Source organism: Lissotriton vulgaris, chromosome 10, assembly GCF_964263255.1.
Source record: "Lissotriton vulgaris chromosome 10, aLisVul1.2, whole genome shotgun sequence".
Classification (NCBI taxonomy): domain Eukaryota; kingdom Metazoa; phylum Chordata; class Amphibia; order Caudata; family Salamandridae; genus Lissotriton; species Lissotriton vulgaris.
Genome location: NC_141698.1, coordinates 537625909 through 537653325, shown reverse-complemented (window position 1 = coordinate 537653325; position 27417 = coordinate 537625909). Strand labels below are relative to the sequence as shown.

The window sequence follows — 27417 nt, the reverse complement described above, 5'->3', positions numbered from 1 at the left end:
TCCAGCGCGACTTCGAACTGATCAGCAGAAACAGGGAATAGCACGGCCTCGCGCTGTGGAGGAACCAACGTAGAGGCTCACAGAACTCGTGAAGGTGAAGTGAAACAGGAATCCAACGAACAGGAGAGCTGGGCCAAGGTCCAAATGAAGAAAGCCAAGCACTGGCGGCCGGTATCAGCTGGCTTATATTTTCACCATCAGCTGACCATTCCTAGAGCCTCCTAGGAGAGTGCACAATCCCCTCCTGCCTTTAGGCCTTCTGGGAGACGTAGTCCGTTAGTAGCGCATGACGCCCGACTCCTAACACCAGCTATCCAGGTACATGTCAACCTCTTCGTGTAGAAGACATCGGGAAAGGCCTGGGTATTTTTCCTGAGGGAGGGCCCCTTGAATGCTTGCAGCCATGTGAATGGAATAAGGTGGTGATCAGACCATACAATTGGGGATCGACTCAGCTACCTCCAGACTTACGTTGGGGAATACCTGATCTAGTGTGTGGCAAGCTTGATGGATTGAGTCAAAGACCTGTTGCTTGAGTGCAAAGGAGCACGCATTGTCTAAGAGTGCGGGTTGTCCAAATGGATGTTAAATCCCCCAAGGACTATAAAATGAGCATACTTAAGGGCCCTCAAAGGCACGGTGTCAAATGATTTCAAGCATGGGCCAGCATTTCCCGGGGTCTATAGAAAAAGAAACCCGCCAGTGACTGTTAAGGGGTTAAGGTTAGGCTGAAGCTAATTGCTTCTGACTCTATGAGACCATCAAGCAGGAAGGTTACACATTCATACTCCATTTTGTAGACTAATGCTAACCCACCCGATCTGCCTGTTTCATGGTATTTCCTAAGGATTTTAAAACCAGGAGGGATTGCTGTGGTTAATTTTAGGTTAGTTGACCCTGATAGCCTAGTTTTGATGAGGAACCGGGTGTCCAGCTTCCCATCATTCAGAAGGTCAAAGACCTGTATTTCATGTTTCTGTTCAATGTTCAAGAGTTGTCCTGTTTTCTGATTTTCAGCGTCATAAAAATAAGTCTTTGGTTTATAAGCTTTCCGTAGTATACTAAACTTAAGAATGGTACTTAACCATGTGTTCACCTTTTTGGTGCGGCGCTGCAGGGATGGTGTTCCCTATGTCTCGGGTTTGAAGGGAAGAAGATGTCTGCAGTATTGGAGAATTGCAGCAGAGCTGCAATGCAGAAGAAGCTTGGACGGCTCATGGAGAAGTTCAAGTGAGCGGGATCACTAAAGAGGATACGTGCTCTTCAACCAGTGGATAAGCTAGGTACTGACTCATGGCTTGAGTGTGGTATAAATACCTTTCACAAATCCTGATGAGCTTATGGGGAAATGAGTCCCATGAACAGCCAGGGAGCCATTGAGAAGTGCTTGATCCTGCAAGCCCCCCATTCACAAGTTACAGGAGGAGTGAGAACACACGGAGTTTAGGGTCATGACAAGGATGAAGTATGGCTGAAAAACCGTCTAAGTAACTATGTCATACACATCATTTTGGTAAAATTATAAGGTCATGCCTAACACAGACCTAAAAAAGTCATTTGTTGCCGAGTTGGTGATGCAGCGAGCGCAAGGTAAATAGTTTTATTTATTTAATTACTTACCTTACTCCCGTCCATCGTATGTCTGACTTCACTATCCCCCACTCCACTCCTCCACGCCTCACCACCCCGCAGCACTCCCTTGGCGTGCCGCCACTGAACAGCACAGTGCTAGCAATCTGTCAGTGCTGAGGTACACTGCAACTCCCCCTTTGCGTCAGCCATTTTGCTCTGCACGCAGGTCACAGCAAGTGCACAGCCTGTGCACATCACAGTGCTGCTTCCCAGCCTGAACTGCACTGAAGTCGCACCGGGCATGGCACCCACCGAGGGACACTGGGATCACTCACTCCACCAATGCTTTCCCTCAGCCTGTATTACAAAACACTGATCCTGGACAGTGGGGCTATAAAAGGCTTCATTGCTCCTCTTGGGCAGTGTTGGACTTGGCCCTTCTGGCAGGTTCACCCCTAAACTTTTTGCTTTTAATTGTGACTTGGTGCTAGTTATTTTTGGCTTTTGCGCACTTTACCACTGTGTCCCAGGGTAAAGTGTGTGCATGTAGTGAGGTTGGCCTGCCCTCCCATAGAAATGCATGGGGAATGTATGTGTCTTTGGTAGTTCCTGATGCGTGGGGAGTGCAGGGGCAAGTTTGAAATGTGCGGACTCGTGTGATTAAATGCTGCGCGATGATGTGTGCGGCGTTAATGTGCCTAGTGAGGGAATGCCACTTCTAGAAGTTGGCATGTCTGTGTAGAAAAGATGGAGTGACTGTCTGGCTTGTGATTGGCCGGAGCTGGCTGGTGAGCCTGGCTCCAGAAGTCAGGATGGGTCTGCCCCGGTGGTGAATAAGGAGATTGACAGCTAGATGGGTGGGAGGAGTGCACCTGGGACCTGAATAAGGCTGGGGTTTCCCTAGACAATGCTGGCTCCACCCCTGTGGTGCAACTGATGACGCTAGCCTGTCCTGTGAATGGGGAGAGGGGCTGCGCACAAGAGGGTGCTCCAAAACGAGCTGCGTCTGGTTTGTACCTTAAAAATGCAGCCTAGACAAAGGATTGATGTGTACAAAAAGGGACTGTGACCCCTTGCAAAATGTTCTTTTTCCTGATCCAAATTTGAGGGGGGCCTGCTGCTGCTGGCGCCAGGAGGAACCACCACTGGGGACTGCCTCCCTGCCTGGAGGGCCCTGTGAGCTGACCCCTGGACCCAGCCTTTGCCCCCCTGCCTTCCTAAAGACCTTTTTGCCTGGACTTGTAACTTTGTTCCTTGTAGTGCCTGGGAGCGCTCTATCTTTCCTTGTAGCACCTGAGAGCACTTGATTTCCCCCTTCTGATGGATTCCCCGGCGTGGGAATCCCCCTGTCTTTGTTTTTCGGCACGGTTGCCCACCCCCTTTATGTGCCGTACTTTGTGCGTCGCCAGCAGGTGCCCACCCTGCCTCTGTTCACTGCGACTCTCGAGCGGGTGCCCACCCCGCCTTACGGTGTTTGCTTTTGCCGTCATTTGTGCCCGTTCATATTTCGTCCTAGCGGATGCCCACCCCGCTTTATCTTTCCATTTGAGAGGATGCCTACCACTCGTCTGACTGGTCACTGCTGCTAGCCCGGGAAGACACAGATTCACTGCCCCAGCCGCCGCGTTGGGATTGGCCCAGCCATGGCAGTTACCTAGCAACACAAGGAAGCTTCTGCTGGGATCGCCGCCTGGGGCCAGGCTTCGCCAGGTGAAGTCGGAAGGGTTGCCAAGGTAACGGTGATGCCTGAGCCGACGTCACCGCCACGAGGGGAGGAAGCAGCGGGAACCTACCCCGTGCTCCTGCGTGTGCCCAGGAAGCCGCCAGAAGACTCGACGAGAGGGAGAGGCTACCGCGAGGGAGTCCCAGGTGAGTGGGACGTTGCCCCCCATCGCCGGACCCTGTCCTCCCGAGCGGTCCGCAGTGCAGCGGACCGCTCCCACGCTGAAGGGGCATTTCTGTGGTGACAGAGCGGCCCGAGAGGCAGCGGGCCGCTCCAAAGGTAATCTCCACATCGTGGAGAGAATTTGCTGTAGAGCCTGAAAGTCTCAAGGGGGCCTTTTGTATCACGAGTCCCCTGAGCGGGACTCTAACGTTGTTGGGCAGCATTTATCTCTAGCCCACAAGTGCTCCGAGGGGCCATTATCTCGCGAGTCCCCCAAGCGGGATTCCAACGATTCCGGGGGCATTGTAGAGGGTAGTGCGGCCCCCGGTTGGCAGCGGGCTGTTCCTCCAGTTTGGAGGGCACCTTTCTTTCGAGCCCACACAACTCCTGAGGCCCCAGTTGTTTGTTCAGAGCTCACGAGGCTCCAGGGGATATTTTCTTTCCAGAGCCCCCGAGGCTCAACGAGGCTCACACGTTGTTTTGGGCCATATTGTTTGTTCAAGACCCCCAGAAGAGAGCCAGGAGGCACGCTGGTGCCAGGCTCAGTCCCACAGCTGCCCAGCACTTAGTGGGCAGCTGCTTCGTTTAGGCCTTGCGCATTCTTCTTTGGCTGCCTGCGCAGCCATCCCAGACATTCTGGACATTGGTCCTGTAAGCCCCTGATAGGCCAGGTTGGGCTGGGGTCAGTCCTGTCATATTTTGGCTCAAATGTGATACTTGCCTAATGTGATTCATGTATAATGCCGTTATGCCTATACCTCTAACTGTATTTTTATGCTTAGGAGGTTGTTTTTCCTGGTATTGGTTCTACTAGTGAGTTCATGGTTCCCTGCGTGATATATGCCTAAGGTGGTTAGGGTTGCGTAGTGTGTACTTACCTTTTACCAGTGAATACTGGTTGTGTTCTACATTTGCTATTTGGTGCGACAGTTAATATATGTGTTTAGCGTCATTCCTACAAAGTGCTAATTCTACCAAGTGCTAGTTCTAAAAGTGCTTATTCCTGACAGTGGTCCATGTGGCCCTGTCCCATGTACATAATCCCCTGTAAATTCTGCCCATGCCAGTTGTCACAGTGCAAATTGTGTTTTTATTATCTAATGTGTTTGGTATAATACAAAGGCTATTTTTATATATATCCTTGTGTGGAGTTTCCTTTGTGGTGGGCCTTTGGTGTTGTTGCTGGGTCCGCGCGCAAACGCTTTACACCTTGCCTCAGGGATAAGCCTGACTGCTCGTGCCAAGCTTCCAAGGGGGTGAGCAGGGGTTATCTTGGCGGGTGGCTTCCTTGCCCTGACTAGAGTGGTGGTTTCTGTCTGGCTTGGGCACAAGCCTTAGCCAACCAGAAATCCCATTTCTAACAGGCAGTTTCACTGCACAATGCCCACCAAAAGCAGTGTAAACTGTTCTGTTCCTGCCCTTAGGTGAATTAAAAAATACATTAACTCTGTAGTAACTGTCCCATGATGACTCCTAGCGATGCAGTAATTGTCCATTATCATTTGTTAACTCTGCAGTATCTACATAGCTGGTGTTTAAAAACAATAACAACCAGCACAGTGTAAAGAAACTACATCTTAGGGTATATAGGAGCTAGGATACTTTATGCAATGCAACCAATCTTATACCAGGTTTCTGAAAGCAGAGTCACCAAGCAGAGAGTGTGAACACTGTGCAACTCAGGTTCTTTAAAAACCTCTACCTATTGCAATCTGTAGAGAAACTGCACATCGGGGACTGTAAAAACAGACTTTAAGTGCACCGCTGTAAAACACCCCATCTCAGGAACTTTAAAACCGACTTCAAGTACACAGTGTACTGTTAACAAGATACATGCCAGGGTCTTTACGAACTAGGATACTAACTACATTGTAGAGAGATGACATATCAGGTCTTTAAAAACAAAACTACCAGTGAAACCAAACTGTATCTCAGGTTCTTTGTGAACTGGGATACCAAACACAGAGAAAAGACACTGGACCTCATTGAATTTAAAAATTGGAACATCATGGCAGGAATGTAGAATAAAAACAGACAATTGAAGCACAGTGAAAAGAGACTGCACCTTGTGGCTTCATAAAACAGATGCCAGTGCTCAATGTAACTTAAAAGCATGCCAGGATTGTAAAAACAGACACCCTGTGCGAACTGCATCTAAGAATTTTTCAAATCTTGAGAGACACCGAGTAAACAAATGCAGGCCAGTCTTACAACTTGTCTTCTAGTTCCATGTGCTAGGGTGGTCCGCTCATGCACCCAAAGCCCACCCTCAGACAAGATGCTCTCAGGCCTTTTGGGTGGTAATCGTCTTTTTTCTCTTACTCTTGTCTCACACTGGAATTGTCCAGTACTCCTAATATCCTTTAGGGAGTACAGGAAGTTCCAATTTATGAGGCCAAATGTCCTCGTCTTGGGTCTCTTGCTCCTTTGGCTCTCATCCACGTTGGGGTGTGGTCCTCAGGAGAGAGGTGTGGTGGAGAAGTGTGGCTCAGGGGTTAGAGGCGGCAGACCCGGAAGCTGAGATCGGCCCTGGACCAGGGTTCAATTCCCCGCCTCGGCGGGTCTTGGGCTAAAAATTCCACGGTCTCGATATTTCTCGCTCCGGTGCCTTCTCAACTCACGGGTTCACGCTCTGCGACTCTGGGCAATAGCTTGCTTAATCTCCACAACGGCCCCTCACGGCGGGATGCCTGGCTTTCACCTTGTGGATACCCTGCCGGGGCCTCTCACAGGGGAATACCAGGACGGGTTCCCTAGGCAAGCGCCAGGATGCCCTTGTGGTGACAGGTCGCGCTATATAAGTATACCTACATTTACACATTTACATTTACAGATACAGAAACCCAAATGAAAAAAAAAAGAAAATATTTTCAGGCTGTTGCTTCCCTGACGTAAACGAGGGTTTGGGGATTTGTGCTCCTCCAACAGTATCTTACCCGTAAAGTGCCTAGGTGTGGGGAATAATGGTGCTAAAGGCGGCGTAGCCCTCAACCCAGCCCATCAACCCTTTAATGAAAAAGAACATGCAGTAGGCATTTGCCTGAGTACACGACCCTCCGGGGCATGGGGATGGGAGATCCAGCCTCCTTGTCTCTCCTGGTAGTACTGGTATCTTTAGCAGCGCTCTGCGAGCATACCTCGCCTCTTGGGTCCTCTTCCTCCCATTGTGGGACGTCGATGTGCTCCGGGGCTCTTCTCCTGCTTCCTCACCAGCTCTGGTTCACACGTTCTCCTCCGGTCTGCTCCTCTAGCAACGCTCCTCCACTCCTTTGTTCGCCGATGAGAATGCGCCTGCTTCGGCCCTCTTCCGTCTTCTTGATCTGTGACGCTCCCACAATGCATTGGGATGTCTAGACTGAGTCCTTCCCTTCCAGGTTGGTCCATAACCACCACCATATTGGGTTTCTCTCTATGGTCATAAGTCCATAGATGAGCTCCTCACATTCCACTTTGAAAAAGCCCATGGTTCAGGAAGACCCTGGCTCCCTTGCATGACTTGTATTTATGGCTGATTGAAACCCCTCTTCAAATACCCTTAGGGTCCCCCCATTGCTCCACTTCAGCAAAGAGAACCCCACATATTCACAAAATGCAGCAAAAAGGGTGTTCCCTTTATTACTTACATTACATTATTTTCATTCTACAAATAGAAAGGAGCGTCAATGTATACGCTATGTTATCCAATCAATTCTTGTTTTTCGAGAATCAAATCCATAGGCACACTTGTTTCATGTGTGTTTTCCATTTGTTAATTCATAGGAAAATGATAGCTCCAAAATATAACAGTATCCAATCGTCAGCCAAATATAACATTATCCAATCTTCAGCTATGCATTTTGTGCTCACTTGGACGTCATCAGGGCTGGAAAAAAGGATAAGTACACAAATCATTGGAAATCCCTATGTATTTTTAGAAAATGAATCATTTTCTCACAGTCCCCAAAATTTTAAATATATCAATTTCATTCTTCAAAAAGCCCCTTTGTGTCTGCCTTTTTACAATACAATTTCCATATATTACTCCCATAAAGAAAGTTCCATTAATGTTTTTTTTGGATGGAAAACATCATGTGGTATCAGCACCCTCCTAATTGCTACCATATCAATCCTCATCAATTTCTCTCATTTACTATATACACTGTTATTGCCATGCACCATGAAATTCTATTTAAACTTCTGGAAAAATTAATCATACATACATCTCTAAAATTCTTATTCGTCATTAACTCCCCAACAGCCATGCTTTTTGATAAATGTCTTTAGTCACCTTTTGGACCATACCTCCAATGTATCTCCTAAGCGTTTTATACTTACAGTTCTTCAGCTCTTCATTAGCTCACTCCATACAAGTGGAAAAGATTGCCCTGAACGTAAAAAATATATATGTATGCCTAAAACCTATTTACAAAACCCTATTTTTATATTTCACTTTTTAGATACCCCCAAACAGAGACATAGGAGAAAACGGAATCCTGTAAATCTTTCTGATATATTATCCAATTATGTAACAAGAGAACACAAAATACTTATTGTTCTCGTGATTATGAGTCACCAGGCTCTATAGATCTATTGCTCAAAAGCCCCAGTCAGGCAAAGCTCACCTCCTGGTTCTCACCTCTTGCCAGAGTGTCTTTTACTCTGGTCTCCCTTCCATGGCCTGGCCCGATAAATCCTGCCGTAGAATTGACTGTCGAGAATACCTCTATATCAATGTACCAAATTATCAATAGGAAGTCGCTATTTCAAGACTCTGATTTGGCATTGCTACAACAGAACTTCCATCTCAGGTTCTCACAGTACTTGAGCAATCACCTTTCATGAGCCAATGGTACTAATATTTGAGCCAATCACCCGTCAGTTTTACTTTTTGACAGTTTTCCCTCTGGTCCTCACTTATTCAGAGAAATCATGAGTCAAACATACTCCATCCCTACCTCCCATGTGTCTATGTGTCAGGACTTCCGCCTGACCTGCCTGATATTGGCTGGTAATGTGTTACCATCTCCGATAACGTGGCAACAAAATTCACATAATACATTAGATTAGTTATAAAGGCCACCAATAACTATACTGTCTATGTTTTTTTAAACTACAATTCAGGTGGTCATTGCAAGTCAAAATACTCACTGAAATATCGTAATTCTATGCACCGCCAAGCGCGCTTAGGAATTACGATGCCTGATCTGCCTGGAGGTGGGTGTTTTTATCACATGACTATCACTTCCTGTCCCTTATGTGTACCATGTAAAGGTTTGCATTGAGTTTGGACAATATCGATCATCCATAAATGTTTTTCAATAAATGTTTAAGCTTTCATTAAGTCATTCTAATTACAGTTAAATTCCTTAATCCCCAGTAATTGAATTGACACTACCCGACCTATCCACGATTGTGCGTGATGACATTACAATGGTCAAAGTTATACAGGCATCTAAACAGTGGCATATAGGCGCTTCTAATATGGTATCTATCTAAATAATTATTCATTTATTGTGATTAAATTTAAATTAGTCGCTTTACAATAGTTAATAAGATCCTGCCTGACCTGTAAACGATTTTACGTGTTGATATTTCACTTAATCCCAGTCGAGTACAGGTTCTATATTATGTATTGCAGTAACCAAACAAAATGTTCTAATGATAGCTATTAGTGCAAACATCAATATACCATCTCGAGTAAATACCAAAAATTGTATATACCTCCAACATGTTGTCAAACGACTTACGCTAGATACAGACCTATTGCTCACAGTAGTATTTTTTCAAAAGATGAAAATCTGTTACAAAAAATAGTGTAACTCATTGTCACTATTTAAACCCTGATCAACTGTTCTACATTTACTAATACATCTAGCTCCCTGTTGCCTTATTCTTCATTCCCAATCACCCCCTCTCACATTTGGAGTAATCCTCTGTATTCTTTGAAATTTGATATTCCTACTCAGAGGGTGGTTGTCTCTAACATGTTGAAAAATTGGCAATCTAATGTCCTCATTCACAATCGTTCTTATATGTTCTTGTATCCTCAACTTTAAAATTATTTTTGTGTTGCCTATATAGATTTTAGAACATTCACATTGCTGCACGTAAATCACCACACAACTCTTTCAATTTATAAATTCATAATACCATACCACTTCTTGGTATTGTACTTGAACTCTTTAATCCGATTGATTCCAACTGCACAAACATTGCATGAACCACATGTGAAGAATCCCTTAGGTTGGTCTGGGAGTCAATTCCCTCCCCTAATATTCCTAGGTTCTATGTAGTTCCAGGTAATTATATTTCTGATTGTGGTATGCTCCCAACAATACATTTGGATGTCTAGACCGAGTCCTTCCCTTCCAAGTTGGTCCATAACCACCTGAGCTCCTCACATTCCACTTTGAAAATGACAATGGTTCAAGAAAACCAGGGCCCCTTGCGAGACGTGTATTTAGGGCTGATTGAACCCCTCTTCAAATACCCTTAGCTTTCCCCCATCGCTCCACTTCAGCATTTAGAACCACATATTTTCTCAAAATGCTTCAAAAAGGGTATTTCCTTTATAACCTACATTACAATTTTTTGGGATTGCATTCAAGTAAAGAGTTTCTTTTACCTGAAAAGGACAAACATGCATTTTAATTCTAGTGAGTGATTTCTATGGCAAGGGGGTTTGTGTGATTTTATTAAATTTTTTGTGTTTTTTTTACCGTTTAGTCTGGAACACCTATAAATGAGTTACACTATAATATATTCTTTGGCGTCATCTTTATATACCTCGATAAGCGTAGTACCTACTTTACCATTTTTTCAAACTCTTCACTGTTCCCGATACTACAATGCTTTTCCCATTCCAACTTGAGCCAAAGAATTCAGATTACCCTCTGCGTTTCCTGACACTGGTTAATCTTTTGCCTGCTTTTTTTAACACTACGAAAGGCTATCGAATTGAAGTCTTTCAAACTCAATTACACCGAATTGCTATCAGATTTAATTCACGTATAGTAATGATATTCAAATCTAGCGTTATTTATTCAACTTTTTAAACTGTCAATGCTATCATTCGAAAACTTTAAAAAAATTTATTTTTCATTTTTACCATTTGGAAACTTCCTGCTACTAATGTACTCTTTTATCAATAATTAAAAATGTAATTTTAACAAACAAAAAAAATACAAATGATGCAAATAGCAATAGCACTATGTAAATATGATCACTCCACCGCAAATAAATAAACAAAAGTAAAGAACATTGTCATTTTCAACGCGAAGAGCTCTAACTTTTACAGATGCAAGACCAATTGCATTGCAAAAGCTTGTTTTATTAGAGGTAATATTGCTAGAGATTTTAAGCAAGCTGGGCATGCATTTGATGCGAGAAAGTTATTCAATTGGTGGGTTAGATGCTAAATAACTGTGGCGTAGAGATTAATAGGCCTACTTATTTATAGGGTGCGTGAATCAGACGGAGCACAAGAAAGACTGACAGATATAAACAAGCATGTACAATGCAATGGTCTCAGCATTATTAAAGGTAGAGCTATTGGCATTACTCATGACATTTTTTTTTAAATTATAAATAAATAGCATTGTCATTTATATTGCCAATAGCTTAATCGTTAAATAAATGGCATTGTCATTTACAATTGCAATAGCTTATTCGCTCGCATATGCATGACCTATTGCATTTACACCCACACAGATCCACACATATACAGACCCACCCACACACAGTCATTCACATAGAGCCACCCACACACACAGAGCCACCTACACAGAGCCACCCTCACACAGAAAGAGCCACCCACACATAGAGCCACCTACAAAAAAGCTATCCACACAGAGCCACACACACACACACACACACACACACACACACACACACACACACAGAGCCACACACACAGAGCCACACACAGACAGAGCCACACACAGAGCCACACACACACAGACAGAGCCACACAGACACAGACAGAGCCACACACACACAGACAGAGCCACAAACACACTGACAGAGCCACACACAGACAGACAGAGCCACACACACACAGCAGAGCCACACGCAGACAAAGCCACACACAGACAGAGTCACACACGAACAGAGCCACACACACACAGAGCCACACACACACACATAGCCACACACACACACAGAGGCACACGCAAACACACACACACACACACAGAGCCACACACACAGAACACCTCTATTTTTCTGTTTGCCCTGAAAAAGTAGTTTTTAACCACCCAAATGAAGTTACTGTAAAAAACTGGATTGTGAATATTTAGTTGTGTTCCATAGTTAAAACAGAACATGCATACAGCAACATAACCCGGCTGCAACGCTACATGCTGCCCCCTCTGCAGGCACTAAAACAACCATGCCTAAACCCGACCCCCAAGCGCGTCCTGCCCCCCCCCCCAAGCTGCAGCACCACGAGACGCGCAGTCCCCACTGCAGACGCCATAACATCCAGGTCTCAACCTGACCCCCAAGCGCGCCTGCCTCCCCACTCGCCGCATCGCCAGAGCAACCCCAGACATGGCTACGCGCCGACCCCTGCGAGGAGCAGCCCCCGACCGGGCCGAAGGAAGCAGACCCACTCCCGCCCCCCAGCTAGCACAGAGACCGAGGGATCGTAGCGGAGCACAGGTGCCCGCCCGAGCCGGCATCAAAATTCAATTTGGGGCTGAGGAGACCAGACCAGGAGAGGGACAGATAAGCATGCGGGGGGAGGAGGGAGGGGAGCAAGGCCAGGCTGCCCTGCCGACCATGTTTGAACGCAAGGCCTAATATGCAGGAGGCACGGGGGAGGGGCCTACAGCCCGCGGCAGGGCCCTCCAGCTCACGACTCACCAGCATCCCCCAACCTGCGGCACGCCGCACCCCCACCCGTAGGCCGCGAGAAGAAAGCCGGCGGGCCACATGGCTCGCTACACGAGGAGGGGGGCTGCGGCAGGGGACACGGCGTCAGGAGTGCGAGAAGGGCAGAAGGCATCAAGTAAGCAGGGGCAAGCCAGGGGACCCCAATTCCCCCTCCCCCCAGAGACCTGCAGGCAGACAGACGGCCGCGCTGGGCCCGCAATGCACCGCTGCGCCACCACAGGTCCCCCAAACCGGCCACAGGACAAGAGGTAATCTCCCGGGCACATCAACCTCTCCCCCCAAGACCCCTGGAAGGCGACCCTGACCCTAGGCAACAACAGAACGGCACCCCAGCCCCCACCCACCCCGATCCACGGCCCCGCGGTCACCGCCCGCTTCCGGACTCCAAACGCGCTGCACATGGCCCCCAAGCAAGGCAACCCACCATCCACACCCAGCCAGTCCGCACACGGAACAAGGGCCCCTGAAGAATAAACTAGGGCAGGAAATGGGAGGGGGGGGAGGACCCCTCACCTAAGCAAAACAGCATCGGGCAAAACAGCATCAGGCAGCACGTTCAGCGAGGTCCGAGAGTGGATCCGTCCTTTTCAGACTGGGGGGCGTGTTTTTTAGATTTGAGTGACTGAAGCCGTCACAGATAGAAAGAACCTAAAAAACACGCCCCCGAAATCGGGAAAAGACGGGGCTTAAAGGGAGTGACGTCCCTCTCCTCCAATGGCTGGCCAGTATTTACGAGGCCAGCCAATGGAGAAGAGGGACGAGTTCAAGCCCCCTAACTAAGAAACATTAAATTTCGGACCGAACTGCGCAAGCGCAGCCTACGGTCCTCGACCTAAAAAACTGATATGTTCAGTAAGTGGAGAGAAGGGCTAAAAGAGGTCGAGGTATGGGAGGCTTAAGAGGTGTAAGAAGTGCATTGAGAAGCACAGCAAAGGTTTTTTGTATCTTATTAATTTTCGAAAATATGTAAGTTACAAAATCATGTATTGATAAAGATGAGAGAGTGATTATGGAGCGTGGTGAAATAGGTATTTAGGGACAAAACACAGATAAAAAGGCAATGCATGCGACAATTGTCTGAATTTGGCAACATTTCAAAGGAATCCACCAAATCAGTGGTACCAAAAGAGTGGGAAGGCCCATTAAGGGACTCCAGTTTCTAGTCATTGAATTCAACTCTGCAGGATTTCAAGACAGTCTTTGGCAAATTGAACAGAATATTTGTGCTACATGATGAGGTGAAAAGGAGAAAGAAATGTGAGCTACTGGTGAGTTGATACCTGGGCTAGAAGATTAGGCAACCCTAGTACAATCCAAACTATAGCGAAGAATGTTCAGTTAATCAGAGCATCACTGTCACCCCCAACTGCAAAGATTTACAGAAGACCTGCAAAGAGATCAGGGGAAGTGGGACTCAAAAGTAAAGTGCAAAAGATGAAGCGGGTTGGAACAGAGGAGAGAGCACATATTTCAGTCACCATCACGAAATCCCAAAACTTATTGGAGCAGGCCTTATATGGGAAGATTTTCTGGAAAGTGCGTAGTCAGGAGGTGAATTGGTACAGATGTTTGAAGTGTACCCTCAAGGGACAAGTGTGAAGGTAAGAGAAACGTAGTAGGAATACTCCGGTGATATCTGGAAGCAGCTGTATGCATACGCTCATTGTCATGGGATTTATTTCTAGTAATGGTAGTTCTCTTGCAGTACTTTTTGAGTTTTGGAATCACAAGAACGAATGCAATGCCATTAGCAAGCGAGAGAGACGTGAACCTGCAGGAGGAATTGGATGTGCAGGAAAGGTAAAGCACACTGGATAAGAATGGCAAAAGCAAAGCAGTGCATAGGTGACGTAGTGCATTTGAGGAGCAAATCTATTTTTTCCACGTGAATGGTAGCGATTTCTTTAGTGGACAAACTTGGAGAGTTGCTGAGCAACTGTGTAGTATTCTCAGTTTTGTATATATGTTTTTGTACTCCTCTTCATCTAGCTGCTCATCCAGTGTGAGTGTTCCGGGTAGAATGTTAGTGTGATTGACATGAGTGCAATGCTTGGTTGCCTGGTTTGAGTGTTGTCAGTTGGAAGATGGGATGAGCAGCTAGGAGGCTGCTCCTGGTGGGGTTGCTTGTTCCAGAATTCTACTTTCTGTATTTAACTTATGGACTAGATAAACCTTCTACTTAACATCTCTTCATCTGCCTCGGCTACTTCATTATATGAATGTATGGACTAACATACTACAAAGTGTCTACAATTTAATTTTTTCAGTGCTCACAAGACATTTGCCCATCTCTCTTACCTACAGCTTGCATCTAATACTAGATTTGTTGCTACTAATAGAACCCTGCTTGGGTTTCTGTGTGAGGGAGCAGTTGACCCACTAATCAACTCCTCACCCTATATTACAAAGTGCTCTTGCTCCATTCCTCTTCCATTCTGATGATACCCTGTGCTAATGTGCAGGTCGAAATGTCATTGCATATCTAGGACACCAGGTTATGAATATAAATATGAATATACCACTTTTTGATTGTTGATTATGTCCTTTCTTTTTTATGTTACAATGATTTGTGTGCGGATGGTTCTGTGGATGCACTTCTCCCTGGATTTTATACTACTCACTTTCTGATAATGAACTAAACACCTTCTTCCTTTGCCTTTACACATGTAGGAGCTACACTTCATAGTGTACCATTTGATCAATTTATGATACATTGATATTTTGACTACATGTTGTTGATCAACAATTCCTTCAATATGTATCTGCAATTTATTTTTGCTTATTGATGAAGAATGTTTATTATACCTTTCTGAAACACATACACATTTTGCAACTTAGATATTTAATGATAACCTTCTTGGAACAGGATTGTAGAGCTATTGTAAGTTACAAGTTTCATTGAGGTTTACAGGACAACTCCAGTTTACCTCTTTGTTATACGTTTCCTTGCAACATTCAGAAGGCAATGGCTGTATCTCCATAGCAGAACCCCTCACAATCTTTGCAAAATGAAAATAGAATAGCTTGGAGATATTTGTGCTAACCGGCTGATAGGTTTATAGGTTGGAATTAAAAAAGGTAAGTAAATCATCAAGGTCACAAAAGCACTAGAGACAAATCTAGTTAAAAAACATCTGTGTGAACAGGCCACTTTTATTTATCTGCCAATTTTTGCTTTGTTTCTATTTTCAGATTTTTCAACAGTTATTAAAGACGAGTTTTTTAAACCTCCTTCGTCCTGGACTCAAACAGACCCATCACTTACCTACAACCAAAATTCCACAGGAGAGTGCTTTGAGCTCGTTGTCAGTAACAAATGCATAATGCATATTCTAGGAACGGGGTGAGTTTCCTTTTTTGCTGTATATACCTAGCCTAAAATGATTGGTGACCAGATATGATGTATTGAGTGTCACTTTATGCAAGAGAAATATGCACCACTGAGGGATCAAGGTGACTTCCATATTAAAACTGTTATTTTGAAACACAAACTTTCTTCACCCATGATCAATATTATGTTGATCATAATCAGTGATCAGTGTTTTTTTAAACTATATATTTGTATTTTATTTAGCATCAACTGTAAACATTGACATAACTGCAGCAACAAAATTGCACTTAGACCATATATAACCACCTAGTAGTTCCCACTACAGTGAGCATCGGAGGGACCCACATTAAAGTACAGACATAGTTACATCCATGACCCATGTACACATCACGGTAGGGCTGTATCCCATTATCCACTCCCATTCCCCACTCCAGGGATCATCAGGTTTCTATTGGGCCGATATCCCAGTTGCAGTGGATTGGGTATCTCCGGGGCTCTGGCTTATACAGTAGTATCTCATCCAACTACCCCATATTTTCTTGAACTTTTTGGGCTAACTTCTACTTTAGTATGTTAGCCTCCCTGCTGCCATATACAGATCCAAGCCCCATTTCCATTCTTGTAATGTGGGGATCTCTCACCTGGACGTCTGTTGGCTGTGTACTGCGTTTAGGAAGCTGGGCACTATGGGCCAGATGCATCAAGCTAAAAACCGGTTGCAAAGGGGCAGATTCTCAGAATCTGCCCCTTTGCGACCGGTATTTTTGCATTTGGGATGCATCATCCCAAATGCAAAAATCGCAAATAGAGAATTCACTAAATTGCGATTGTTTGCATTTAAGGAATCTCAAATTGAGATTCCTTAAATGTAATGCATGAAAGTTTGAAAAATAATGAATTCGCTAATAGGGCACGCAAATTACCATGAAGTACAACTTCATGGTAATTTGCAAAAACTTTGAAAAATGCACTTTTGTGCATTTTTCAAAGTTTAATGTTGCGCACACACATGCCCTAGAGCAACATATGTGCACAGATCAAATTCAGGGGTGCAACAGGGTGTCCTTTGGACACCCCTGCACCCCTGAACTCGCAATCTCAATTTGCGAATCGCTAATTGAGATTCACAATTTGCGAGTCGCAATTAAGGAATTCTAAGGAATCACTATTTTTGTAGTGATTGCTTGATGCATTCCATTTTGCTATTCCTTATTAGTAATTCCTTATTTTTCGCTAATAAGGAATCGCAAAATGGATGCTTGATGCATCTGGCCCTATGAGACGTATCTAGAGCATAGAGAGTGAGTTTTTCACTTCAACTCATAGACAGAGGAACTCCTAAATGCACACGGGAGCTCACGGGTCATTGACAACCTGACTGGCCTCACTGTTCCTGCGGTGACCAGGTTTAGTTTTATTTTATTTTGCAGAGTTACTTAAAACCATTGCAAAACGTGCAAAAAATAAAAGCCATATATAAAAGATTAATTCACAATGATAACATTTCATCATAATTAAACTATAAAAACACTTCCATTACTAGCAAGGTAAAAAAATACCAGTTTAAAAGTACCAAGAGCAGCCGCTATAAGTGGCCCAGGCAATGCAGTGATTGCTACTCCCATTAAGCAATTAAAATTGATTGTCCAATCATCCCTTTGCCTCAAAAAAGCTTTAGTGCCAATTTGGAATTTTTGCCGTGGCTGCTTCACGAAATCTGACTAATCTGTAGTTCAGTTGTGGTGATGCTGGATCGAAGCATACCAGAACTGCTTGCCTCCTTGTCCGAATTCCCCTTTGGTTGAAGGGGATTTTTGGCAGTTACTGCGGTGACTAGTATATTCATGATTTTCCTTTATTATTTCTCTTTAACCACATGTGTAGAGTGACTTACTTCATTTTACCTGTGACGCAGGGCAGTGCAGCAAGGTGAGGTGCTGTGCTGTCCTGCACCACAAAACTCATAAATATTGTCATTCATTTCTCCAAATCACCGCACTCACATGAATTGGTACACAAATAAAGCTACTTTGTGGATGCTCAGCATGATTAGATGGTACACATCTTTTAGGTCCTGATTATGAGTGCGGCGGTCTTTTGACCTCCCCACTTGCAGTGGTGAAGCTACCGTATTATGACTTTCACCATTGTACCGACGGTGGACCGCTCCTGCACCAGAGATCCGCCGTTCCCTTGAGCTGCTGCGGTGGACGGGCAATGTAATATGCTGAGTGGGACTTTGGAAGTCCAGCCATCATATCACAAGGGGAATCCAACCCAATAATGCCTGACGCTTAGGGAACAAAAGGGGCGCTTACCATGGGGATGCATTCTGAGGGCACAACAAGTGTTCTCCTGTCTGCTTGCACCCTCAGTTCCAGCATGGTATGGCCTTCACAGTCCATGCCTTGATGTAACATGTTTGCCGTTCCCATGGCAGTGTCCTTTTTCAGGATGCCAGCCATGAGACAGGCAAAAAGACCCTCTGCCTCCATGAATTGAACTAGTAATCTGACTGGTGGTCTTTGAGCGGCTTTGGCAAAGCTGCACCGGTGGAGAGCCAGCACAACTGCGCCTTATTCATAATCAGGTTCTTAATATTTTAATTTTCTCCCTGCTCTAACTTTTCTAGTACTAGTAATATATGTCAGGTATGCCAGGTATTCAAAGAGATCAGTAGCTGTGCAATAGTTATCCCTGTTATCAGTTTAGCTTAATTATGTCACAATTGTTAACTTTGTTTCCGATTATAAAATTTAAAAAGGAGATAATCTGTTTGTTCACATATAAAGCATGAAAATTCACACAATACAGATGTCAAACAAGATAAAGAACAGGGCCACCAATGCAGCGCTCTGTAAGAAATCACAAGTCTGCAGCATCAGAGCAACTTACCTCGCAAGAAGGGGCGGAAGGGCCAGGAAGAATGATCCATGATCTCCTGGATAGGGATGGCACTCACAAAACTCACAATCATGCATGAACCAATGTTCCCTCACCAGTCCATTGCTAATGACTTAGATCAATCACAGACGATGAGGCACCCCCCGCAGCACTTTCTTGGCGCTGACCACAGGGCGAGGCCTACCCAACTAAGCTCCACAAGCATTTGACTCACACACTGGGATGTGGGGTTCCTCTGGGGCCACTAGGGGCCAGCTAAGTATGCAGCAAATACACAGTCAGAGGCACCTACATCACCAGGAGAACTCAGGGCGGGATCCGCAACCTCTGCATTATCATTTCCTTCCAAAAGATCCACCAAGGCACCCCAGATCTTCAGGTCCTATTCTGTATTATCATCCAGTCTAACCTTCCAGAGCCAGCACTCTTCCACTACCGTCAACTCCAGGAAATCGCTCCTCCACCTAAACGGTGTAGGTGGGAATGGGCTTGCCCAGTGGATGGTAAAACGCAGTCTGGCCAGCACCAGTCCAAGCTGGGCAAATACTCCATCTCGTGACCCTTCTTAGGGAAAGACAACAGTCCCAACAGACAGTGTTGTAGTGTTAACTCAGCTTTCACAGCTTTCACTGCCATCACTCTCCACACCTCCCGCAGTACCTCCTCCCAAAGGGGCTGCACCACCCTGCGGTCCACAAAACAGAATCAAACACCACCAGGAACACTTCACACCGCAAACACTCATCAAAGTGGGTTGGGTAAACTCTATACAGATGCTGCGGAGTCATGTATTCTCAATGCAAGTAGCAAAATTGTGTCAACTTAAACCTGGCATTGCTCACTATCTCCTGTGCCTGTGCCATAGCATGCCTCCATTTCCCATCCAGATTCCTATCCCAGTTGTCCAGTAAAGATGCTACATGTGTCAGCCTATCGTTATTGTGAGCAGCTTATTGGTGGGAGATGGGACCCAGGTGGAATAGGGGTCCAGTATCACCTGCAAAATGTGTGATTCACTAGGTTCATCCGGGAGGGACATCCACCGCTCCTGAGCCATGTGCAACACTATTGCATATTGTGGAAAATGACCTGGACCTATCCTAGAGTTAATCCTGACCTACTCCAGGGACATGAACGCACCGTTCAGAAATAGATCTCCAGCCCTCTGACAGCTACCCTCCTCCCAACCTTATGCGAACATTTAACCGCATTTGTGCAGGAACGGGAGAAGCCACCAGAAAGGGAGAAGTCTAGCTTAGGACTCTCGTCTTATAATTAGAGTGACAGAATACTCCTTTAATAATAATATTAATAATAATAATTATTATAATAATAATATCGGCATTTTTAGAGCACGAACAGCTACATCCAGCAGAGGTGTCCCGGCGCTAAAAAAAAATCGGCAGCGACTAGCCAGGCCGTGTGACGCCACAGTCCCAAGCAGTTTAAACTGGACTGAAAAGTCATTCTTTTACAGCTTTCCTGAATAGTGGTTTTGACTTAATCAGACGTAGGTGGTTAGGCATGGAATTCCATATCTTGGATGCCCCACTGTAAACGATCTGCTGCCGGGCCGGCTTTCCTAACTTGCGAAATACAAAGCAGATTTTGAGAGTTGGACCTCAAGGCGCGATTTTGCTTGTAGATGCATAACCATTGTCTCAAATAACTGGGCACCTCCCATGAAATTACCGGAATGCTAAGGTTAGGGCTTTGAATTTAAATATTTTTTCCACCGGCAGCCAGTGAAGCTCTTTGTTGTGCAGAGAGATGTGATGATGAAATGGAACCCATCTAATTAATCTTGCAGCCGCATTCTGTACCATCTGTAGTTTTTTGCTAAGGTATGCTGGCAAACCCAGGTATAGGCCGTTAGCATAGTCCAGTCTAGATGTCACTGTGGCATGAACTATGACCCAGCGGGAATCCTCCGGCATCAAATGAAGGAATTTTCACAGGTGTCTCAGCTTGCTGAAACAGGTGGCTGTCACTTGCTGTGTCTGCGTAGAAAAGGAGAGATAAGCCTCCCACTTTACTCCCAAGTTCTTTACTGTGCCTGATGGAACAGGTGGGTGCCCATTTCCATTGGCCACCATAGATCCGCAGCAGGTGGCTGGATGTTGTTGAAGAACAATACCTCAGTTTTCTCAGCATTGAGTTTAAGCTGGTTATTATTCATCCAAAGAGCTATGTCCTTCAGGCATCCTTTGCAATTCTTGAAAGAATCCGCCGACTGATCTTTAAAAGAAAACATCAACTTCCAGAAGTGCAGTCTCAGTGCTGAAACCAACTTGAAACCCAGGTTGGGTGTCAAGCAGGATGCCTTGGCTCTCAATGAAATTGGCCAGTTGTCGCTGCACCAATTATTCCAACATTTTGGCCGGTGCTGGTAGTAGAGAGATTGGCCTATAGTTCCCCTGGATCAACACTAGGTTTCTTCCTAAGTGGCAGGAGGGTTGCGTGCTTCCAAATATACGGGAAGATGCCCGAGGTGAGAGATGTGTTCCATATGTGGGACAGTACATGGACAACAGTGTGCGCCACCTCCCTCCATATCTTTGGGGGGCACGGGTCTTCTGGTGACCCTGACTTGCATCTCATTATCTCTACCATGGCTTCCTGAAGAGAGATGGGTGAAAATTCCAAGAGGGGGGCCTGGGTACTCTGGGGCATATGTAGGTAATATTTTGCGATTCCCATATAGCGATTTTTAAGGAATCGCTATTTGAGAATAGCAAAATGGAATGTAGGTAAAAATTCGCAATTTTTTTGCGAATCTCTAACATTACTTAGTTGCGATTTGCAAATTGCGAATCGCAATTAGGGAATGAGTGTCCCATTCATTCCTATGGGCTAAGAGGCCCATAGGAATGAATGGGGATACATTCTCAAATTGCGATTTTCTATGAGAAAATCGCAATTTGAGAATCGCTATTCCAAGGGTGCCATGGTGTCCAAAGGACACCTGTTGCACCCCTGGAATGTGCCTCTAAGTACATGTGGTGCACATACATGCCCTAAGGGCATGTCTGTGCGCCACATGGCACTTTGAATATTTAAAAAAAATGCATTTTGAAAGGAAATTGCAAAATACCATCTATTTGGAGTAGGTGGTATTTTGCGATTCCTTAAGCCAAAATTGCGATTCCTTAAATGCTTGAGCAAAATAAGGAATCGCAATTTTTGTGATTCCTTATTTTGCTAATGTGCACCTACATACCAAAGCACCGTTTGCGATTCGCAAATGCTGAAATTTGCTGAATATCGGCGTTTGCGAATCGCAAATGCCTACCTACATATGCCCCTCTGTCACCAATCACATCTGATTTAACAGTCATTACCGCCGGCGAGAAGGAATTACAGACTCTGCAGATTTTATAGTCAGAAATTCTTGCACACAGCGAGAGAGAAGGCAGTACCTCGATCTCGATTACCCGTGGTTTAAGAAAAGAGTTGACAGCCTTGAATATTTTGTGTTTCCGGAGTTCTCAGCATTGCTGATGCACTGAGCTATGTATTCCATCTTGGCCTCTTTTATTAGTTTAAGGATCTCCTTCAATACGGCCTTATAGGCCACTTTGGCCAAGGTCCCATAATCTACCCTGCACTGACGTTCCAGGCGTTTACATCTACTTTTGTGTGTCCTCAGCGACTCTGAGAACCAAGGGGAATTTCCTCATCGATTTAGTAACTTTAGCCATGCCCAGGCAACCTGAGCGATAATAAAGGGAGTGCCAGCCGGGAGTCTATGGCCATGCATGAGAAAGTTGGGGATATCACTTACTGTGGCCGAACCGTCTAATAACATATTTTTCCAATTCGCAGCACAGAGCAGCATAGTGAAGTAGGCCCACAAAATAGTGTAGCTGAAGGTCGGGAAGATTCAACTCGCCCTCAGCAAGGTTCACCCTAACGGAGAAGTGGACCGCCCGCTAACAGTGCGGGGGTCCCGACATAGGCATTAGGAATGCGCCCGCCATGGAGGCGGGCGCATCCTGTATGTTTACCATTGCAGCGGGCGGAGCAGAATTCTCCGCCCGCCGCAATGGTAAAAGTGCACGTTGTGCTTTTCAAAGGGCAACATGACAGGCACCGCGCGGTGCCTGCCATGTTGCACTTTGAAATGCGGGGAGGTACCATAGGTACCCCCCAAGCCACGGACTCCCAGGGGGCCCGCAACGGGCCCCCGCAGGGAGTCTCCGCATGCCGCCACGGAAAGGTTTTGTCCACAGCCCATTGTAATATGGCGGGCGGTGTCTAACAGACACCTCCACCATGTTACTGGTTTTCCGCCCCGGCCGCAAGGCGACCGGGGCGGAAAACATGCGAGCGGTGTTTGTCACCGCTGCGGTCCATCCCGCCATACTAATATGGCGGGGGGAATTGGGCTGATGATGTCGGGCAGGTTCCTCCGCCAGGCTGGCGGTAGCCACCGCCAGCCTCGCGGAGGAAATCAGCCCGACATCATAATGGACCCCTTAGATTTCAATGAGGCACAGGGGCGGATTGGCAAGGCGGGCATTCGGGAATGGGCCGACGGGCCGGTGCCTCAGTGCCCTCTGTGGGCCGTTTTTTTTCTCCCCTGTCCCAGTCCACAGAGAGTGGACTAGGAAAGGGGAGAAAAAAGAACGGCCCACAGAGTGCACAGAGACAGAGAAAATGAAAGCAGCCTCGCAGTGCGGCCAGACAGCTATTGTCAGCTGTGGCCTCTCCTTCACCCCACCCTGCCAAGCAATCAAGCTGAGGCTGGGCTGGGGAGGGGTGATTGTTTAAAATAATCGGCCTCCCTGGGGGCCAGGTGTTTCTCAGGCATTTGAGCCATATTCACCTCGGGCCCCCTGGGGCCCATGCAGCCCAGAAACGGTGTTAGTCTTAACACCTCGCCCACAGCCCTTCACATTCAGGGCATAGTGGGCGAGAAAGAATGGGTCTTGCTGTGGGGGCCTGGTGATGTTTGGAATTTTTTTGTTTTATTTATTTATTTATGCGATTTTATATAGCGCGGACTTTACCCGAAGGTGTCAGAGCGCTTCACACTAGGAACAGCAATAATACATGAGGAGAAAATTATAAGTGGACAAATTACAAAAGCAAACGTTAAGTTACATGAATCAAAAGTGGCAATAGTGAGCAACCAAAATACAAGAGGAGCAAACAATACATTACAGGAGGAAAAAGTGATATGTGTGCAGGTTACAAAAGCGTGCAAAATACAAGTAGAGGTATAATACTGCAATTAATGGCAGACACTCCAGCACAAGAACAAACGTTATGTAGGCAATGGTGACACTTGTGCAAGTATCTAAAGCAAACAAAAGTGAGAGGTAGCAAACAGTGTGTTACAAGAGAAAAGTGACATTTGCAAGTTACAAAAGGGTACCATACACAGGTACAAGGGTAATACTACAGTATATGGTAAATACTCAAACTGCCAGAACACACTGGGAAGGCACTTCCCATGCACCAGCTTCACCTCAGCCTTCCCCCCTGGCTACCTTGGATGACCCAGAAAGCTGTGTTTTGTGCTCCCCTGCCAGGACATTTTCCCAAGGCCTGGAGGGTTGATTAATTTACTAATTGCAGGGGCCTTACCTCTGTTCATGTGCTCCTGAGCTGAAGGTCTGGGGAGGGCTGAGTAGGTTAGTAATAGCAGGGGCTTTGCTGCTTTTCAGGTGCTCCTGTGCTGGAGGGCTGGAATAATTGTGACAAAAAGGGGCCTTGCTATTTTTCTTAGTTGCTCAGCATGTAGGCCATTGTCACCTTGGCCCTGTGTCGTGTGCAAGAACAGTATCCTCCCACTTTCATTCCTTGTCTGTGCAAATGGTGTTTCATGAAAGGGCACGCCTTTTGAATGTGGGCCACGCCCCTTAAATATGGGCCACGCCTCTTGAATGTGGGCCACTTTTTTCGTCAGTGCCCGGACCGAATTGTGATCCCAATCCGACCCTGATGAGGCATATGTGTGTTCTCATATTGGTAGCTCTTTCAATGGATGAATATACAGCAGTATTAATTATTGGAGTCTTTGGTGGTTTCTCCCTAAACTACGATGATGTCAGTTGCATCAAAGCAAGCAGGGCCTAGGGGTCTCCGAGGTGGGGGGGGGGATAGGTGGGAACGTACACAAGTTTTAAGTACACAGGTGATGGTACGAGTCGACCTTAATAGAATTATTGTTGAGGGATGAGTCCTGATCTGCTCAGAGGCAACAATGTAGACAACTTGTTATTGCGAGGGGTTTAATCACGGCAAGTGTCCTAAAAAAAGAAGTGGGCGGACGCTGTCACCGGAAGTGACGTCATAACAGGAAGTGATGTCACGAAAGGTGAGCTCCGATCTCTTCCCAGAGAGGCCAAAGAGTGAAGTCCAGCGGTTGGGCAGGGGGGACGGCGTCCACCCGCCTGGCACCCCAACTCGAGCCCTGGGTTTCATTGCTGTTAGGACAATTACTCTGCTAAGTTTCAATGATTCATGTAACATCTAGCCATGTTTTTAGATTGTAATTGATCAGCACCACTACTATAGTCTCCGAATTGTGAAATGTCTCACTGTATTGTAAATTAGAAATGAACCAAACAGTTTAAGCATATGATATATGTAGATCAACTGTCACATATAAAGAGGAGACAATAAATTGTGTGCCTTTTAACTATAAAAAAATATTTAAACAAAATAATATTAAGAAATATATATTTTTGTACCATGCATGGTGTTTAATCAGATTTATTACTGTCTGATGTCAGGTTTTGTCCATCTACTAAATATTGTTCCTAATTACCTGTTTTTTCAAACTCATTTGTATATCCCGAATTAGGAACTCTAGTCAGGGGTACCCCCTTCTCTTTTTTTGCATACACAAGTTTCAATGATTCTACACTTGGAAGAAATTTGGTGGACAAAGTTTCTCTTCTTGGATTGAGGACTAGGGATAAAATGATAGATACGAGACCTGGAAATGTCACACCATGGTATGATGTGAACATGGCAGTGGCGTAGCAAGGGTGGGGTGGACTGTCCCTGACAGGACGGGTTTTGGAATCAGCGGCCTCCCTTCAGCTCTTACATGCCGTCTCGGGCAGCAATCGCCCCGCTCTTTCAATGTGCGGGCTGTCAACTGTCCACAGAATTGGCCAGCACCGCCTCGCTCTTCAATGCGGCTGCCGCGCCCCGAGTGATCTAAGGGCTAGCTATGCCACTGGAACATGGAAATGCCATACATAAGAAAAAGGGCAGTAGCTTAGAAGGCACTAAAATAACTTCGAAGTGGATTTCCTCTTGTGCTTGCTATTTTTCTGTTTGCAGTATCCTAGGGAAACAGTCTAGCTTTTACTGATGTTCCCAATTTTTATTCCAGTTGTGCCAGGCAAATACAGGCCATATGGCAACCTGAGGTAACTTACAATTTTCTCTTGCCACATTTTACTGCCCCTCTTTATATCTCAAATCTTAACTTTAAAGTGCATCCAAACCCCCTTGCTTTCCTCACTACCTGAGGATTGTAACAGAAAATTAAACTACTTTACTAACCTACTTGAAGCATCTTAGGAGCAAGCATGCACTTCCCAGTGGCCTTTTACAGTAACTGTATTGTCTGGTGAGATATGGGAGGGAAAGAGTTGAGGGGGAGACCCAGCTGCTCTTTCAAGGAGCCCCTTGTAAAGTAAGTATTCAGTCTTGGGATTTGTTTTGCTTCCCGATACATTTAGCTTTGCATAGGGAATGAGAAAGAACATAAATACAAGTGCAACATTAAACCTGAACTGGATAACCTGCTGACACAGGCAAGTGCAGTTGCAAAACCCATCCACCAATTCCTCATAGAAAATACCTGAAATACATGCCTGTTAAACGGCATCATTACATCTCATGCAAATGCACAAATTAGGCTAATCACCTTAATAATTTGCCATACATGCTTTCCTAAACTGCAGCTGCACTTTAATACATTTTAACCATTAGCATAGCCTATACACCTTGGATCACTGAACCCACTATCAATGTGATGAGTGATTTGTATTTCAAAATGCACAATATTCCGTGAAGGAGGAACATTATTGGAGACAGCCCAAACACCCACACATGTAGTTATATTTATTTATTTATTTTGAAAGTTTTATATAGCGCTAACATGGCCACCGAGGGTATCAGAGCGCTTTACAGATTATGCAAAAGTATGAGTACATGGAACACATAAATGAAAATCATAACGACAGGTAAAAATATTTAGAATGTCCAACAGTCTCAAGTTCATAGCATCTAGAGCACATAGCAGCGTCAAATAGTCCGAAAGTCAAGTGGGGAAGGAGGTCTGAGGCAGATATTTTTTCATCAAGAGCTCTTTAACTTCTAATTTGAACAGGGCAAAGGAAGGGATCACCCTGACTTTGGGGGGAAGAGAGTTCCAGATCCTTGGTGCCATACCTGAAAATGACCGAGTATAGGTCTTTTTTTCTTGAATTTTTGTGGTTTGAGTAATAGGGTGCTGGCACTTCTAGAGGCTCTTGAGCCACATGAGATCTCCAATTTCAGAGCGAGATATATCAGGGTCTTGAGGTGGATGGCTTTGTGAGTCATGCATGCAATTTTCTGTTGTATCCGAGCTTCATAGGGGAGCCATTTCAGAGCTAGCAGGTCAGGAGAGATGTGGTTGAATTTTTTTATGCCCGAAACGAGCCTGGCCGCAGCATTGAAGGTCACCCTAAGGGGAGCCGTTATCTGTCCGGGCAGGCCACACCACATAGCACTGCCATAGTCCAGCTTTGTGATCACCAACATTTGCACTGCAACCTTTAAGTCATGAGCAGGGAGATAAAGTTTGAGATTCCTAAGGATGATGAGCTGTAAGTTCGCT

General features: G+C 45.5%; 1 protein-coding gene across 2 annotated transcripts in view; it reads left to right on the top strand.

Annotated features, from left to right (window-relative positions):
• LOC147688482 (UPF0764 protein C16orf89 homolog) overlaps window positions 1-27417 on the top strand; it is a 555634-nt gene that overhangs the window by 317158 nt on the left and 211059 nt on the right. For both annotated transcript variants that reach the window (XM_086941376.1, XM_086941377.1), the window contains exon 3: window positions 15524-15674. In XM_086941376.1, coding sequence (XP_086797502.1) covers window positions 15524-15674 — 151 coding nt within the window. The remainder of the gene's footprint in view (window positions 1-15523; window positions 15675-27417) is intronic.